Source organism: Ostrinia nubilalis, chromosome 17 (genome assembly GCF_963855985.1).
Source record: "Ostrinia nubilalis chromosome 17, ilOstNubi1.1, whole genome shotgun sequence".
Classification (NCBI taxonomy): Eukaryota; Metazoa; Arthropoda; class Insecta; order Lepidoptera; family Crambidae; genus Ostrinia; species Ostrinia nubilalis.
This window is the reverse complement of record NC_087104.1, coordinates 7,660,756-7,677,743: the sequence shown is the minus strand read 5'-3', so window position 1 is coordinate 7,677,743 and position 16,988 is coordinate 7,660,756. Positions and strand designations below refer to the sequence as shown.

Sequence of the window (16,988 nt, the reverse complement as noted above, 5' to 3'; positions counted from 1 at the left end):
CAAATAAATCGCACCTCCCGCGACAAGCACTTATCAAACGTATGCATCCCCACTTCCCACCAACATTGGTACCATTTGAAAGCCTAGTTAGAAACTTATTAGATTTAATCTCATGTTGCAATACCCTAGCAGGGTCCATGTTTTGGGTCTATGTCTATATGTAAGAACTTTTATATACCAACATTGGAGCAATAAAGAATTTGAATTTGAATTTGAATTTAGTTCTAAACTTAATTTCATTAAAGGAAAGGTTTTTACCCCAAAAATGTGTCTTTACAAGGATCCAGAGTCACTTCTTCAAAAAATAGGTAGTTACGCTATAGCCATTTTTTATGACTATAAAACTGTTAAGTTGGGATTAATCGCTATCCATCTATTAAACAGGACACGTGAGATCTTTATTTGGTTTACAAAAATTGGTCTAATTGATCCCAGAGGTGAGCCCAAAGTGAGGTCTATTTTCAAGTCACATTTATGGTAGGTATATGTTAATCATTTACTTATTTAGAAATGAAATGTATTTTTCTTTAAGGATATTTATTGGGCTTTCAAATAGCACCAATATTGTTGGGGTAGTTACCATGATTGTGTCAGAAGAAAATCTTTAAAGTTCGCGTCGCGGAAGGTCCGGTTTATTTGATGTTGAGTGTATTTTCATGAAAATTAATTATAAAAAGCGCTCTAACCATTTTAAACAGTATCTCAGTTGATTGACATCCGTTCTTCTGATTACCGGATGCCTATGATACGGGATGCCGGATGTGTACACATTTCAATTGAAAAACCTTTGTATAAAATAGCCTGACCTTAATCTAACCGGGAAAGTCCAGTGCGTGAACCATCATTAAAAACGCGATATTTAATTGAACGCGAATTGTGACTTTTTGTTACATGTCCAGGCGGGAAGGAGGCAGTAGGTCGCAGGTCAGTTGGATGTCGAGTCAAGTCAGGTTGAGTCTACCTCTATATTAATATGTATTTAAAGTCACAAATTACTCATTTTACAGTTATGCATTATTCTGTGGTTATGCTCATTCTGCTTAAATATTCTTCTTTAGACCATAAATGTAATGTCCGTACCGTATGCCATTTCCAATAGAATTTTATAAGCACAATAGGCCAATATGACTCGATACAAAGCCGGAAAATTTTAGAATTGCATACTAGCAACACTGATATTTCCTGTCATCTGTTCCCCATGTGTCAAAAAACTGTCATCAGAATTGTCAATGCGTTGGGATGTCCTCGTATTTTTTAGTTATTTTAAACCCTTTGCTCGTTCCTCAGGGCTATTTTGGCAATATTGCTGATTTTAATCGTATTTGTTTATAATTCCTTAGTATTTTTGAAAAACTCCAAAACTTAAAGTTAATTTCGTGTTGTACATTATTTTAATTGTATGTTAAAAATAACTAGTAATCAGTGTACAAAAATGTGTGATAAGTAGGTCTTAAGTATTTTATAAGTAACACGTTTATATATTTACAAAAATGTCTACAAGAAGGGCTCGTATAAAAGCTGTTACGTCGTTGCCGCCGAGACGCAAGAACAATGCTGACAATGCTGCTAAAACCAAACCTGCACAGTTGATAGATGATACTCAGAAAGCTGTGAAGAGTCCTAGGACGCCTAGGTCGTTGGCTGCTAAAGAGGGTGGCGAAAAGGTATTGAGACCCACCCCACCTCTCTTGCCACTGCACAGTACCCCGAACTTGCAAAGTAAAGTATCGTCGCCTGCAAAACCGAATTCGGAGACGCCTAAAGTTATTACAAGAACTCCAAAAACAGCTGAGAAGGTGTCAGTTATAACAGCTGCTCCATCCAGCATCCACAGATCAATATTTGCCTCGCCCCCTCCAAGAACAGACAGCCCGATCAGAACAGCCTCTCCAATAGCCGCACTTCTCAGATCAACGATAAGAACACCTAAGCCCAAGACACCACAAGTTGAGAAGCCCAATCTAGAAGTAACAGTCAAAGTTTGTGAGGTAAATGAGAATGAAGCTAGAATTCTGCATGAGAAAGATACTGCTGAAGCTGGTAATAAAAGTGATGTTCCAGATGGTAAGTAATTTTATACTTTTGGTACAATTACTTCTATGCTGAATTAATACTGATATTATTTAAATATTCTGCAACATAGCTGTCTTCTATTCTAGTCTTTGACATAGCAATCTGTATTAAAGGACTAACAAACCTATTCCCATATCCTCTACACACAAAAAATGGTGATCACAAGCAACTCCTTCCTTCAGGCCTACTTCCTGATATATTGATGCTGGCTGGCAGTTTCTTGCGCTGCTTCTTCTCAGCACTTGCCCATTAATTGTCCCGAAGCAGTGGTAGGGTTAATATTGGGACATGTAAAAGTGCTTTTTAAAAGCCTATTTGCAAAAATAAATGAGTTTTATGAGTTTTTTAACTAAAGTCTAGATATGGATTTAATTCTCTCTTTTCTCTGTACACCACATACCCATTGATTATTTCATGTTATGGTGGATATTTTAACAGTGACAAATAAAGGTGTTAAACTTAATTTCTTGCTCTTTAATTGCAGATTACAGTGTGCCAAGTGTGCCTGAAAGTATTACAGAGGAGGCTGTTATGGATGGCATTGTTCCACTGCAGCCAGCCCGTAGTGTGCCCAAACCTATTGATTTATTGAAGAATGAAATTATATCGGAAAACGCAGAAGTGCTGTTTGACCCTATTGTCCCTCTGCCATCGCCCAGCAAAGTGAGACCGAAATTACGTCCTGTGCCAAGACTTGCACCTCTCAGAAGGAATAGTATTCAGGTATTATACAACTTATCAAATGTATTTGTAACTATACATCCATCATAAAGCAATATGAAAAAATTGATTTAGCAACATTACATACATGTTGAGGGTTATAACATATTCCATGTGAATTGTCACTAGCTCTTCTTCTATCTTATTTTATAAACGCCTAGTGCATACACAGCGTGTACAATGCTACAGAAAAAAACAGATGTACAATGGGTAAAATGAAGTCCCAAAAACAGACTTAAAAATTATTTATTCATGCAGACATTATTTTCATAGCCTATTGCTAGTAGATCTTAAGCTCAATCCTCATAACTATTTGTACAGATGGCAAGGCTATGAGTTTGTACACTGAAGCTAAACTGATTAAACATTAACAAAGGAACCATTACAACACACCACATTCACTAAAGTATAGAATGTTTGTCATATACGAGGGTGGTCTGAAAAGTTTCCGACCTCAACGTGAAGATGGCAACACACATCAATTAAAGTCAGGGAATGTAATTGTGCATCTTTTGACAGCAACACTTCAAAGTTTCAGCCATTTTTGACGCGCGGTTTTTATTTGAAAGTCGTTTGAGTGAGTCGATGTGAGTATTTTTGTGAAAATGGAAAAAATCGAGTATCGAGCTGTCATAAAATATTTGTTTTTGAAAGGGAATACCCCTACGCAAATCAAAGATGAGTTAGATTCTGTGTACGGGGACTCTTCACCGTCATTTACCACAGTAAAATTTTGGGCAGCCGAATTTAAACGTGGCCGTAAGAGCTTGGGAGATGATGAACGTTCGGGACGTCCAAAAACTGTAACTACTGACGATAACATCGCTAAAGTTCACCAAATGGTGTTAGACGACCGCCGAATTAAAGTGAGAGAGATAGCAGAGGCAATGAAAATGTCCAAAGAACGTGTTTGTCACATATTAAATCAATATTTAGGCATGAGAAAGCTGTCCGCGCGTTGGGTGCCGCATTTGCTAACGTCAGACCAACGACGTGTTCGAATGAACATTTTCAATGCTCTGTTGGCGCAGTTTAGGCGCAATGGAGCATCGCTGGGAGAAGTGTGTAGAGTTACAAGGAGACTATGTAGAAAAATAAAAATAAATTTTAAGAAAAAAAATCTTGTATCTATGTTAGGTCGGAAACTTTTCAGACCACCCTCGTAAATAAAATACTTAGTTTGATTTTAGGGTTTAAAAATATTGTGATCAGTTGCAATTTATGATTCGTATTTTAAAAAAAAATTAGACAACAAACAAAACTAACAGATGCCCTCCAAAAAGCTTTAAAACTAAAATGGCAGTGGGCTGGACACCTAGCAAGGTACAAAGATAGAAGATGGACTATAACATCAACAGAATGGAAGGGACCGAAGGGGAAGAGGAATGTTGGGAGACCCAAAGAAAGGTGGGCTGATGATATAATGAGAGTAGCGGGAGAAAATTGGCTCGACCTAGCCCAGGACAGGAAGAAATGGAGCGGAATGGAGGAGGCTTTTGCCCATACAGGGGTGCCACAAGAGTGAAGACAAATGCTTCTAACTTAATTTATAAAATTGTAAACTTGTGGAAATAAAAGCTTTTTATTTATTTATTTATTTATTTTAAAACGCATTACATACAATACCTACTCATTCCGGTTTCAATATAGTTTATTCTTTATTTAAACCAGAAAATAGGTTAAACAGTATTTTTAACACATTCTTTTGTTTTGCCAGGGCAGTGCCAGCGAGTCTGAGGATGAGAGCCGGCGGGCGTTGCTGGGAGGAGCGACCACGCCAGCGCCGGGACGGCAAAGACACGACTCTCACACCTCACATAGTACACAAACCACAATGCCGACAGTAAACAGGTCTGTTTAACCTTTATTCGTTGCAGCCGAATAATGTCCACAAAGACCTCGGCCAATTATTTCTACAACGACCGGTCGCTGCTTGCATCTAGGTACTTCCCGCGACCTTCAACAGATCGTCGGTCCACCTTGTGGGAGACCCACATTACGTCTCATCACAATCTCATAGAGCTGATAGATTGGGGCAGAAAGTTCTCGAGTAATGAACACAAGCCGAAAGATGTAGTGTAGACCTTTGCCATTATCTTAATACGACATTAGGTTCATATTACACTCAAAGCTCTATTAAATCTCGGCTAAAGATTCTGTGAGCGCTCCTGTTATTAAAATTCAACTAATCAAAACTCGAATCTATTGTTGAAATTGTTTTGAGCTTTGTTTTGTATTATGAAACTAGGAAAGATAGCTAGTTTGAATCGGTGTCATAGTTTACAGACAAAAATGTAATAAGCAGTCTAATGTGACTACACTAATGAGGATCAGTACTGTTGTAGAAAATTCAATTAAACTAGTATCTACGTTAATCTTTAAGACATAAGAAAGATATATCTTTTTGAATTATCCAAATCGGACCATTACTTACGAAGATATTAAGTAATAAACATAGGCCGTTTTTGCCGCTAAAAGTCAACGTACGCAGGTTGCGTGACGTCACTATATCCGAATCGAGCGCAGCCGGCGTACTATTGGGATGGAAAATATTTCTTTCCAGCTAAACTATCAGTTTTAGAAAAAAACTTTTAATAACATTTATTCATCGAAATAAAGTAACCTATCGACCAGTAATTTTTAAAAATAAAAATTGTGAAAAATAAGTATCGCTATGTCCAAAAACCACATTTTCATAGGATTCGATGCAATGCGGAGACGCGGTTGGGGTGAGTGTAACTTAATGATTGTTTGTATTGAACAAAATAATACATAATATGATGCTAATAACCAGTTTCTGGCCTGGAGGGGGGGGGGGGGGGGGGGGGATAAGTCATACCCAGCTTATAGCCTGGGGGGAGGGGCAAGCCTTACCCAGCTTCTGGCCTTGGTGGGAGAGGGGAGAGGCAAGTCATACCCAGTTTCTGGCCTGGGGCGGGGGGTAAGTCATACCCAGCTTCTGGCCGAAGAGGAGTCATATCCAGCTTATGCTTATGGCCTGGGGGGAGGGGCAAGCCTTACCCAGCTTCTGGCCTGGGGGGAGGGGGAGGGGTCAAGTCATACCCAGTTTTGGGCCTGGGGGGGGGAGGGGTAAATTATACCCAACTTCTGGCCGAGGGGGAAGTCATGCCCAGCTTATGACTTGGGGAGAGGAGGGGGGCGGGGGAGTCATACCCAGCTTCTAGGCTAAGATTAAATAGATTTCCAGGAGGGAGCAGCTGTCCTTTCCTGCAGCAGCTGGCCCGCCCATGGGAACGGCGAATAGATAGGTAGGTACGTAGGTTTAACTCAGAAAAACTAAATAACAGGTAGGTATTGCGTGTACATCGAAATGGTCTTCATACGAGTAGCAATGTCTTGTAGCCTAGGCAGAGTGTATCTGCCTCAGCTATACCTTATTGTTAGAAGTAAATAAATTAATACTTATACATTTTTATATTTTACTTGGAAGAAGATATGACTCTGACAACACTTATGAACACTTTATTTGAATAAATCGCCAAATATACCACCGCGGAGACCCCAATCGCGTCTCTGCGTTCCATTGAATCGTATGAGCGTATGGATTTTTTGCGTTATTTTTCACAATTTCTATTTATAAAAATTACCTATCGATAGCTTACGTTATTCTGATGAATAAATGTCATTACAAGTTTTTCTCTAAAACTGATAGTTTGGCTAGAAAAAAATATTTTCTATCCACGCAGTACGCCGGCAGCGTTCGGATCGGATATAGTGACGTCATCGTCCCTGCGCCGGGCGGTCAGTGAACTTTTTTAGTAATTTGGCCATAACTTCGTCAATTTTTGTCGTAGAACAAAAATTTTTGGACTGTATATTAAGGATTTCTTAGCTCTGCATTCACAGCTAAAAATCGAAATGATCCTCATTGAAAAAGTAATTACCTAATTTGCCTCGCAATTATTCTAATCACTAACTAAATACTTTGAAATTCGTCTTTGTTATGGCGACAACGGCGTCTCAAACTATAAACCTATTAAATCATATTATAAACTGTTTAAATAATGAAGAAATCGATAATACTCAATCATTTATTTTTGCATTGCAACAAAATGCTTCTTGAATTAATATTGATGAGACAGCTAGAATTGATCTATGTAAAGAGGTTATTGGGTTATTTCTGATTTGATTTGTTGAAAGACTAATATCATCATTTTACATTGTTGTCGTTTTCTTTTAAGAGTAATACTCTTTTGTAGGCAGTTTCAACTGTATCGTTCGTTTGTAACGTGTAACTTTGCGATAGAAAAGTCAGATTCATATTTCTATGAGCAAAAACTGTTAACATAACTGTGATAAGCTATGCAACCGTATTTAGAGAATAGCGATCTAAAAATCTATATTTTCATACAGCTATTCCATCAAGTTGATTGAAATCGTCAAAATAACATAATGAAACTATTTAATTTTGTTTTAAAGTTCCTACGAATCTGATCTTTTTCTCTTTTTCGCGATAATATCTATTAGGTACGTGACAATCTCTCCCGTTTAGTAACTTTGAAATCGTAATAATTGTTTCTCAGGGAGGTAAACCGGATAAGGACCGACTCTATTTGCTCAAGTGCCAGCCAGTTAACACAGCCGGCGCTGACGGCTTCGCCCACGAAGGAGAAACACCACAAGTGAGTTATGTAACTTATGCACCACTGCAGCAAACATTTATATGGTGGAAGGTCATTTATAAAAGTTATAAGAATAAGAATAAATTTATTAAATAAAACTAAGCCTAGTTACATTTGAATATTGAATTTGAATACATAATTATATATAAAACTTGTTGATTTGGCTTTTTCGTTTGAACCAAGATGTCCAACCAAAAAAAAGCCACCCCCGTATTTGAGAGATTTTATTTACTTGTTTCAAAAGCGTATGTAAATTGATTTATAGTTTATGTATCATGGAAACCTGTACCCTTATCATATAAATTATCTTTCACAATTAAAACCAACACTTATCTGAAATCTCAGCCATAACGGCGTTGAAAAAGTTTACCGTTACTTATGAAATTCAGAGCAAAGTCTTCGAGCGTGATGGCTCACAGTTTTTATTTACAAAGTCAAAGCCCTCTTTACTGTTTTAATTTAATTAGACTTATTATAAACAAAAGACGACATAATAAAGAAGAAAAAGAATCTTCTGATAATTAATCTGACGAATTAGTTTTTAAACTCAATGATAATGTTACTATAATAATTATGCTATAGACTGTTACTGTGTATTTTCTACTAGCTGTGCCCGCGACTTCGTACGCGTGAAAACCCGTTTTCGCAACATTTTTCATTATTGCTCTGCTCCTATTGATCGTAGCGTGATGTTGTGTAGCCTATAGCCTTCCTCGATAATCTGACGAATTAGTTTTTAAACTCAATGATAATGTTACTATAATAATTATGCTATAGACTGTTACTGTGTATTTTCTACTAGCTGTGCCCGCGACTTCGTACGCGTGAAAACCCGTTTTCGCAACATTTTTCATTATTGCTCTGCTCCTATTGATCGTAGCGTGATGTTGTGTAGCCTATAGCCTTCCTCGATAAATGGGCTATCTAACACTGAAAGAATTTTTGAAATCGGACCAGTAGTTCGGAGATTAGCGCGTTCAAGTAAACAAACAAACTCTTCAGGTTTATAATATTAGTATAGATTATTTGCAAAACTAACTCAGTAATTCAAAATATAACATACGTTTTTATACCGTTTCTCTAAATATCACATGTTATTTATCTACCTACTTCATAATTTGTAGAACTCGTCGCCAAGAAATGAGTCGACGGATGGCGGCGATGCGTCGGCGCAGAGAGACTATCCAGCGGGACACGCTCACTATGTACGATCTCATCTTCTACAATCCCACCAGTAACCCTATCGTGTAAGTACTCATTTTACGTATCTTATAAATTAATGTAGATCTAAAGCCTGGTCTGCAAGCACGTAGAATTTTGTCCAATGACCTCAAGCTACCCATCCTTATCGCTCGCGCGTAATTATATTGCTGTCGCGACTGTACGACAGGCGCCCGCAGTGAGTGTGCGAGCTATTAGATACAAATGATTAAGTAGGTAGTTCTTTAAAACAAAACAATAATACAATGTAAACAAAAAGTAACCAAGTCAATCCTTCGTAACTGTGCACTTACTTTATCCATCTCTCGTTCCCACTGCTGCAATTTCTGTGTAGCCAGGGTTTAGAGCTTGACCTCCAATAAAGATCAGTGAAGGCCAAGTTGGTAAGTTACACTGTCATTGGACCCACAACGAAATTATAGGTATATTAATAGGAGTTCGAAGTAAGGACAATATTGAACTTGGCTGCCATTTTTATCTCATTCTTTATACAGTGTGAGCCACGTTAAAGTGTACATATGAAAATAGATGAAACTAGACCTATTTTTATCGACAAAAAAGAGGTCAATTTTTTTTTTTTACAGAATTTTTTTTCTTCCGATTACTTATTGCAATGAAAACGTAATAACTTTTAAACTAAGAGGTATGTCCTGATAAAATAAAAACAGTAATAATGCTAAATAACAGGCGATACTAAAAAAATACATAAAATACTCAGAAAATGCCAACAAATAATAAAAAAATATACTTTTTAAAAAAATCTGCTTTTAAATTCGTATTTTTTTGGTTATTTGATAAATTTCTCCAAAAAAAAAGCCCATATAACAGGTGGTTTTTATTACTTTGTATTATTCTCTATCGTATTACCTTCGTAAAATCAAAAATCGCATGTCTCTATCCCTATCACAACATTTGCTAACAAAAGATTTCGAAGAAAAATAAACATTTTAGTTAAAATTAAAATTGTCTCTACCTGTAGCGGAGAATAATGTGGTGGCAGGCCTTTGTTCAAACGATAGCAAATGTTGTGATAGGGTTAGAGACATGCGATTTTTTGTTTTACAAAGGTAATACGATAGAGAATAATACAAAGTAATAAAAACCACCACAAAAAAATACGAATTTAAAAGCAGATTTTTTTCAAAAAGTATAATTTTTTATTATTTTTTGGCATTTTCTGAGTATTTTATGTATTTTTTTTGGTACCGCCTGTTATTTAAAAAATAAATAAAATAAATAAATAAAAGTTTATTTAACAACTAACATTTTTTACATTGCTTACATTGCTTACATTGCATTGTTGTACCTACATACATTTCCTTAAAGACCCGTTTAATGCATTTAGCATTATTATTGTTTTTATTTTATCAGGATATACCTCTTAGTTTAAAAGTTATTACGTTTTCTTTGCAATAAGTAATCGGAAGAAAAAAAATTCTATAAAATTTTAAAAAAAAATTGACCTCTTTTTTGTCAATAAAAATAGGTCTAGTTTCATCTATTTTCATATGTACACTTTAACGTGACTCACACTGTATTTTGTTTATGGCCAAGTCTGAGATATTACGGTCAACAGTGACCTTCCCAATTAATTTTGACAAAGTAGGATTGTACCTTAACACAAACCATTTCACAGCCCAGACCAAGACGAGATCAAAGCGAAAGAGGCTAACAAGAAAGACGAAGCGGAGCGCGCGGCGGCCGAAGCGGACGACGACCCCGACGACCCCGCGCCCGACGCCGCGCCCGTGCCGCAGATCAAGCTGGGCCCTAATGGAGAGATCGTGCTTGACGAGAAGAGCTTGGTGAGTGGAAACTTATTTTCAGAGAGTATTAAAATGTCAAGCAAAAGAAGCTATTATGAAGGACGAAGCGGACGACGACCCCGCGCCCGTGCCGCAGGTCAAGCTCGGCCCTAACAGAGAGATCGTGCTTGACGAGAAGAGCTTGGTGAGTAGAAACGAATTCATACAGGGTATCAAAATATCGAGATTGAAGCGAAAGAGGCTAACAAGAAAGACGAAGCGGACGACGACCCCGCGACCGACGCCGCGCCCGTGCCGCAGATCAAGCTGGGCCTTAACGGGGAGATCGTGCTTGACGAGAAGAGCTTGGTGAGTAGAAACGAATTCATACAGGGCATCAAAATGTCGAGATCGAAGCTAGAGGCTAACAAGAAGGACGAAGCGGAGCGCGCGGCGGCCGAAGCGGACGACGACCCCGCGCCCGACGCCGAGCTACTTTGCCACTTTGGTAACTAATACAGTTGTAATAAGTGCTATTTTGTAACTAAAATATAGCTGTCTAGCAAAATATTTAGTGACTTTCAAATCCGAATGGAATTAAATTTATTTAAAATGTATTGTGTATAGAAAGTTTTTGCGTGTATCCTTTCCACTTAGCTTTAGCAGTATCATGCAAAGGATGACAATAATAGTCATTGACATTTACAATAATTTTATTCCACTCTCCCACTATTTTGATACACAGGCCTCTTTTACTCCCCGTGTAGGTGTTATAAACATTCTTACACGCGGCGACCCACAGCGGTGGGCTAATCTGGCATGGATGAGCGAGTGAGCACTATAGAATTTGTTACACAATTTTCATTTTTATTTTCATTGTATATCTCCTTGATCGATATGCTATAACAATTATACTTACCTATAGCACAACTTTTATTCCAGGTGATAAAACCGACAAACAGCAAGCGCAAAGTGTCCTCTGTGGTCCGAGAAGGGGCTTGGGCCAGTGGCGGCGGAAAATACAACCGCACCGCTCGCACCGCGGAATGGAGCGCGGCCGAGACGGTGCGGTTCTACCGGGCTCTAGCGGCCATTGGCACAGACTTCTCGCTCATGGCGCCGCTGTTCCCTGGACGGAATAGGAGGGATCTCAAGATAAAGGTAAGCTTGTTCGAAAGAGACAGACGGTAAACACAAAATATCCTCGTTAATACGAGGGCACCTTCATAGTTACTCTGAAACGCTGTCAAAGTAGTTTCGGGTCTATAGCTGTCACTGTCACTCATGCTGACATCTCACTTTGCGTGAGAGGGATGGCAACATTCGACGCATCGGATAACGTTTTCGTTGTAACCTCATTGGGTCAGTGGAGGCAAGTATAACCGCACCGCGGACTGGAGTGCGGCCGAGACGGTGCGGTTCTACCGAGCTCTAGCGGCGATCGGAACTGACTTCTCGCTTATGGCGCCGCTGTTCCCTGGACGGAATAGGAGGGACCTTAAGATAAAGGTATGCTTGTTCGAAAGAGACAGACGGTAAACACAAAATATCCTCGTTAATACGAGGGCGCCTGCATGAATCTGAAACGCTATCAACGTAGTTTCAAGACTATCTGTCATTCTGTCATCTCGCTTTGCGTGAAAGAGATGGCAACATTAGAAGCATCGGATAAAGTTTTTCGGAGTAACTCCGTTGGACCAGGGGTGCCGACAAGTCGGACTCCTCAAGGCGAGAGTGAATATGCATTTATAACGCAGTCGGGTAATAATAATATTGGGTTGCAGGTATGTACCGCCAATACCGCCATAGACTGCAATCTCACTGAACATCATTTGCGAATGCTTTCAAATACATATCTGCCTTGTTCAGCAAAAAAGAAATATTTAACTCGAAATTAAACCTCATTTCAGTTTAAAAAAGAAGAAAAGGTGAACGGCGCGCAACTAGACAAAGCTCTCCGTTCGGGCACCACGTGGGACCCGTCGCGGTTACAGGACGAATTCGCGGCCGAACGTGCCGAGGCCGCCGCGAGCGCCGAGCGCGAACGTGAACATATCGCTCGCCAGAGGAAGGCCGAGCGTGAGCGCACCGCCCTCGCCAAGGAGGTCAACTTGCGGCAGAGTAAGTCACTGTAGTTTATGTTCTATTTCAAATACATACTCCACTTGAAACCTACATTAGGGTGGAGCACGGTTGTATGGGAAAAAATTTTTTTTTAGTTTCGAAGTTCTAATAGGGGGGGATTTGTGCCTTATATGAAAGTATAAATAACTGTAATTTTTTATCTCATTTAATGAATATCTTCTGCCTCCGCAGTGACTTCAAAATTTTAAAATTTTATTTAAAGTTGAAAGTCATCTAAGGAGAAATATTGCGCTCTATTTATTAGTAAGAAGGTATTAAATGACAGATAATTTATAGATTAGATATTTACTAAGGCAATATAACAAGAAATACATACAAGAATTAGATAAATTACTTTAATTATTATGCTTGAAAATCCTTTTTTGATCAAAATTTAGGCATCACGTTTCGCGATTCCAACTTGACTTTTATTGCACCTTTTTAGTGACTTTCTGGATGCAGTTAGAAATAGAATCTTTGATCGTAATCTTCACAGGTCTCTCAACAGCTTGAGTGAGGTAGAGAAGCCTTAAAACAAAGGTTTGCTCTCACCACCAGATTTGACAATGTGCTGAATTTCTTAGTCAAATAAATATCTCAAAAGCGGCTGTTTGGTTAAGTAAATTAAATAAATATATAAAATAGCATTAAAGTGTATCACTAGTACTTAAAAAATTCTAGGTATTGAAGGGTGACTCGTACTGTGTGACTTTAGTATGCGACGAGCGGCCAGCTCTCTGACATCGTAAGAAGACTGCTATCAGGATACTCGTGATAGCTTTTTCTCCGGGTAACTAGTTCTTTATCTTTCATAGGGTATCTGGCAGGCCTCTCGAGGCCATAATAATTTTAAACAGATGACGGGTGCCATCTTTGCATGATGGTTTTGTCTTAATCAAAAACCAGGAAGAAGCATAGACTTTAACCACAATAGTAGCCAGAGGTATCAAAATTTCTATTGGATTTTAAGTTTCTACAATACAAACGTAGTATTCGGTACGCTCGTGTGATCTAACGGGCATGTTATAATTCACCAGGAGAAATTATTGCGAGATTTTGTGAGAATACGCCTAATTACCGCCGAAGCAATTTTATGCAAGTTCTGCTGATCAGTACTCAGATAATTGGCCATTTCTGTACACATTTGTCCTTCAATTTGTTCAAATTTATAGATAGGCAGTTTCTCACATGTTTCCAGAGCTTTTCCAGTAGACTATCTGACAAAGACGCGAGTCGTGAAAAGGGCCAGAAAAATTCTCTTCTCGCGCTCTCTCACGCCCTTATTAAAATTATAAACCCAAAGCCTGGCTTTTTTGTGTATTTTACATTGAAAATATAGCATATCAGTAAACGATTTGTGATAAAAAAATAGTATTTTTATTTAAATATTGCACAGATATGTGGCGCCTAAGTGAGGTCTAAAACCAACTTTTTTTATAAATTCAGTGTCGATGCGGAGGCAGTTACTCTAAACCGAATTGATTAATATTTTGCATGACTTCATTTAAGCACTAAAGGCACAAAATTTTGACTATTACATTACAGATATCTGAAAAAAAAATTTTCGCTCCACCCTAACCTACATATTGTTATCAATAAACGTACACATCTCTACGTCTGCATGACGTCATTGCACCCACAAACTGATATCCGCTGTCTCATTACTCTCATTTGGACTTTTTGTTGCACCGTCTTCTGCGAGTTTGCATTCAATAGTAAAGCGAGCGCGCCGTTAATTAATGAAAAAAAAAACTGAAGACTGAAATAATTAATTTTAGTGATGACGATTAGTCGAAGTATTTAATCCTCTATTTATATTTTTATTCATCCATACTTTTATGTATTACAGGTAGAGGAGTGAAAGCTTTGGAGAACTCTTGCCGGCCTTCCATGTTACTGAGAAAACGAAACAGCGAGGCGCTCACCGCTGATGATATCATCGAGCGAGCGAAAGAGGCGAGGGAAGAGAAAAAGAAACAGAAGAAGTTGGCCGCCGCGGCCAAGTTGCAGGCCAAGCGGGGCAGCACTAGCAAACAACAAACCCCAAAGACGCCGTTCGCAACGATCACGTTATTGAACTCGAACGAAACCCCGGAGCCACCTGCGGAGCCGGCCGTAGACATGGCGACCATCTCTCGAGTGGTCCCAAACTCCTCAAAAACACCGTCGCCCGGCCCCGTCTTATTGAACTCCACTGCCGTGCCTTCCAATATCGAGTCCGGATCTCTAGTCGTACTCACGGTCAATGACCCCAAATCGCCTTCCAAGAAAATGTTGCAGACGTACATAGCTCACGGGGAAGGGAAATTGACTCCGATTGCGCTTCCTCCCACATTCCTCAACTCCGTCGTGGGGTACATGAAGAAAGGGACGCCCAAAGGCCCACCCGGGTCTCCTCTGACGTCGCCCGTCACGGTAATCAACCCTGACGACAAAACCGCCACGACCTCTAGTGTCATACAGCTGAACCCCAGCCCGGTCAAAAGGCAAAGGCATAGTTCTTACACGATCACGCAGCTTTAACGTTTTCTTATTATAGATTTTTGTCACGTGATAGACTTTTCTATATTTCGTATAGGATTAAGGCTAGAGGCAGTTATAGCTACTTTTTACTAGTAGTAGTTAGTGAATACCATAAAATCTATATTTTTACTCACAAGTACATAAAATTATAATTAAAGCAATATTGCCAAAATGCGCAGAAATATACCTTGTTAATCGAAAGCAATAATATATGGTTATTTCTATTGGAAGCATTATACACATCTATACAATGTGTTTAGTCACATATTAAGGGACAAGAGTACTTACTAGGCTGAAATATGACGGAAAAAATCCTCATATTTCTTACAAATTGAACTAAAACGATTCAAATTCAGGCCTTGATAAACCGTGTTTGGTTGAATTTCAATATTTATACAAACGGCAAGTTTGATTTGGAATGTAGGTATTTGTGGGTGTAATATTCATAATTTATAAAGGTGCCTTAGAAATCTTCAAATATGTAATTTAAGTACACTTGATGTTATTAAAAATAATTAAACGACTGCCATTCTGGTAGGTATACATTATGAATGACACTCATATAGTTGGTTGTTACTGTTCTTGGTCCAGATATTAAAATTCAACCAAGCACGAACTGGAAAATAATCGAAATATAAACCGGATCTTGAGGTCTATTCCACTTTGATCACCTGGATTTGATCACACAGGTGATCAAAGCGGACTCCCAGCGACACTTTAGTGACCTTTGATCACCCATGGATAGTCCACTTTAATCACCTGGGTGATCAAATCTAGGTGGTCCAGGTGAAGTAGACGATTTGGAGCATCAATGCCTCAATCTTTGAAATTGTACTTCGAGTCTAAAATCCATCTTGATTGTCTCATGTGAGACTGAACACATTTTATGACCTTACCGCGTGCCTAAAGTGAGATATTTATGAGCAATTAGGATAGTGTTGTAGTTATAGATTGATAGTTAAGTTTGTTTATAAAGAGAACCGACCTCATATATTTGTATCTCCGTAAAATGTACAGTAGGGATGTAACAATTAGGTATTTTAATTCGGGAATATTCGCTCGCACATTGGAATTTATATTCGCAAGGAACGATGCAAATTTTTGACGAATGTATTTGACATTTTGTAAAACACCAGAAACCTCGCAGAGCTTCATAACTTCATAAGCAATAATGTAATAAATGTTGGTGCTTATGATGTTAGCTATCTAGTCCTGATAAGTTACTGGTGTTTTACAAATAGTCAAATAACCCTGTATATTATTCGTTCGTAATCCGTTTGTTACATCCCTATTGTATAGTAAATGATGCCTTGATAAAACTTCCATAAATAGAAACGAAATCGAAATACGTACTAATATTAATAGCTTATCGTAAATAATGTTGGCGTGCCAATTTTAAGCTGCAGCAGGCTGAAATTTCATATCTATAGACATCGCTAGTTGACGTTATGTTTTGTGCTAGATTTAAATGTTGTAAATATTTGTTTTGTAGTGTAAAATGTAATTAAATTTAATTATGTTACGCTCAAATAACGTAAACGTTTATTTTGATAAAAAAAAACAGCTCACAACGCGTTGAGGTCATTGTATTGTAAAACGTACACATCGCGAAATTCGTGTTATATCCGCTTATGAAAAAGGACACATCGTCATAATTATAGACAGCTACAACACTAATTTCGCATAGTTGTTTTACAGTATTATCAAAGCGTTGTGAGCAGTTTTCTCGTTCAACGAGCGTTTTCGGTCTTTGAGCGTAAAATCTACAATATTTTAAGCATGAACATTGGATCTGCATTTCATCACAGGAACAAAGTTGAATCAGTTTCCTTATTTTTACATAATGTATTGTTTGTTATATAAAGATTATCTTGAATATTATTGATTTTTTATTTCAATTATGTAATAATGTCTTTACTTTATCTCACGGAAACAAGTT

General features: G+C 38.2%; 1 protein-coding gene across 1 annotated transcript; it reads left to right on the top strand.

Annotated features, from left to right (window-relative positions):
* Nucleotides 1-1,256: 1,256 nt before the first annotated feature.
* Nucleotides 1,257-16,930, top strand: LOC135079974 (uncharacterized). Its single transcript, XM_063974622.1, has 9 exons — nt 1,257-2,064; nt 2,558-2,796; nt 4,511-4,644; nt 7,338-7,436; nt 8,561-8,683; nt 10,294-10,462; nt 11,345-11,563; nt 12,313-12,523; nt 14,376-16,930. The coding sequence occupies exons 1-9, from the start codon at nt 1,491-1,493 to the stop codon at nt 15,047-15,049; spliced, it is 2,442 nt and encodes an 813-aa protein (XP_063830692.1). The 5' UTR covers nt 1,257-1,490; the 3' UTR covers nt 15,050-16,930.
* Nucleotides 16,931-16,988: the final 58 nt, after the last annotated feature.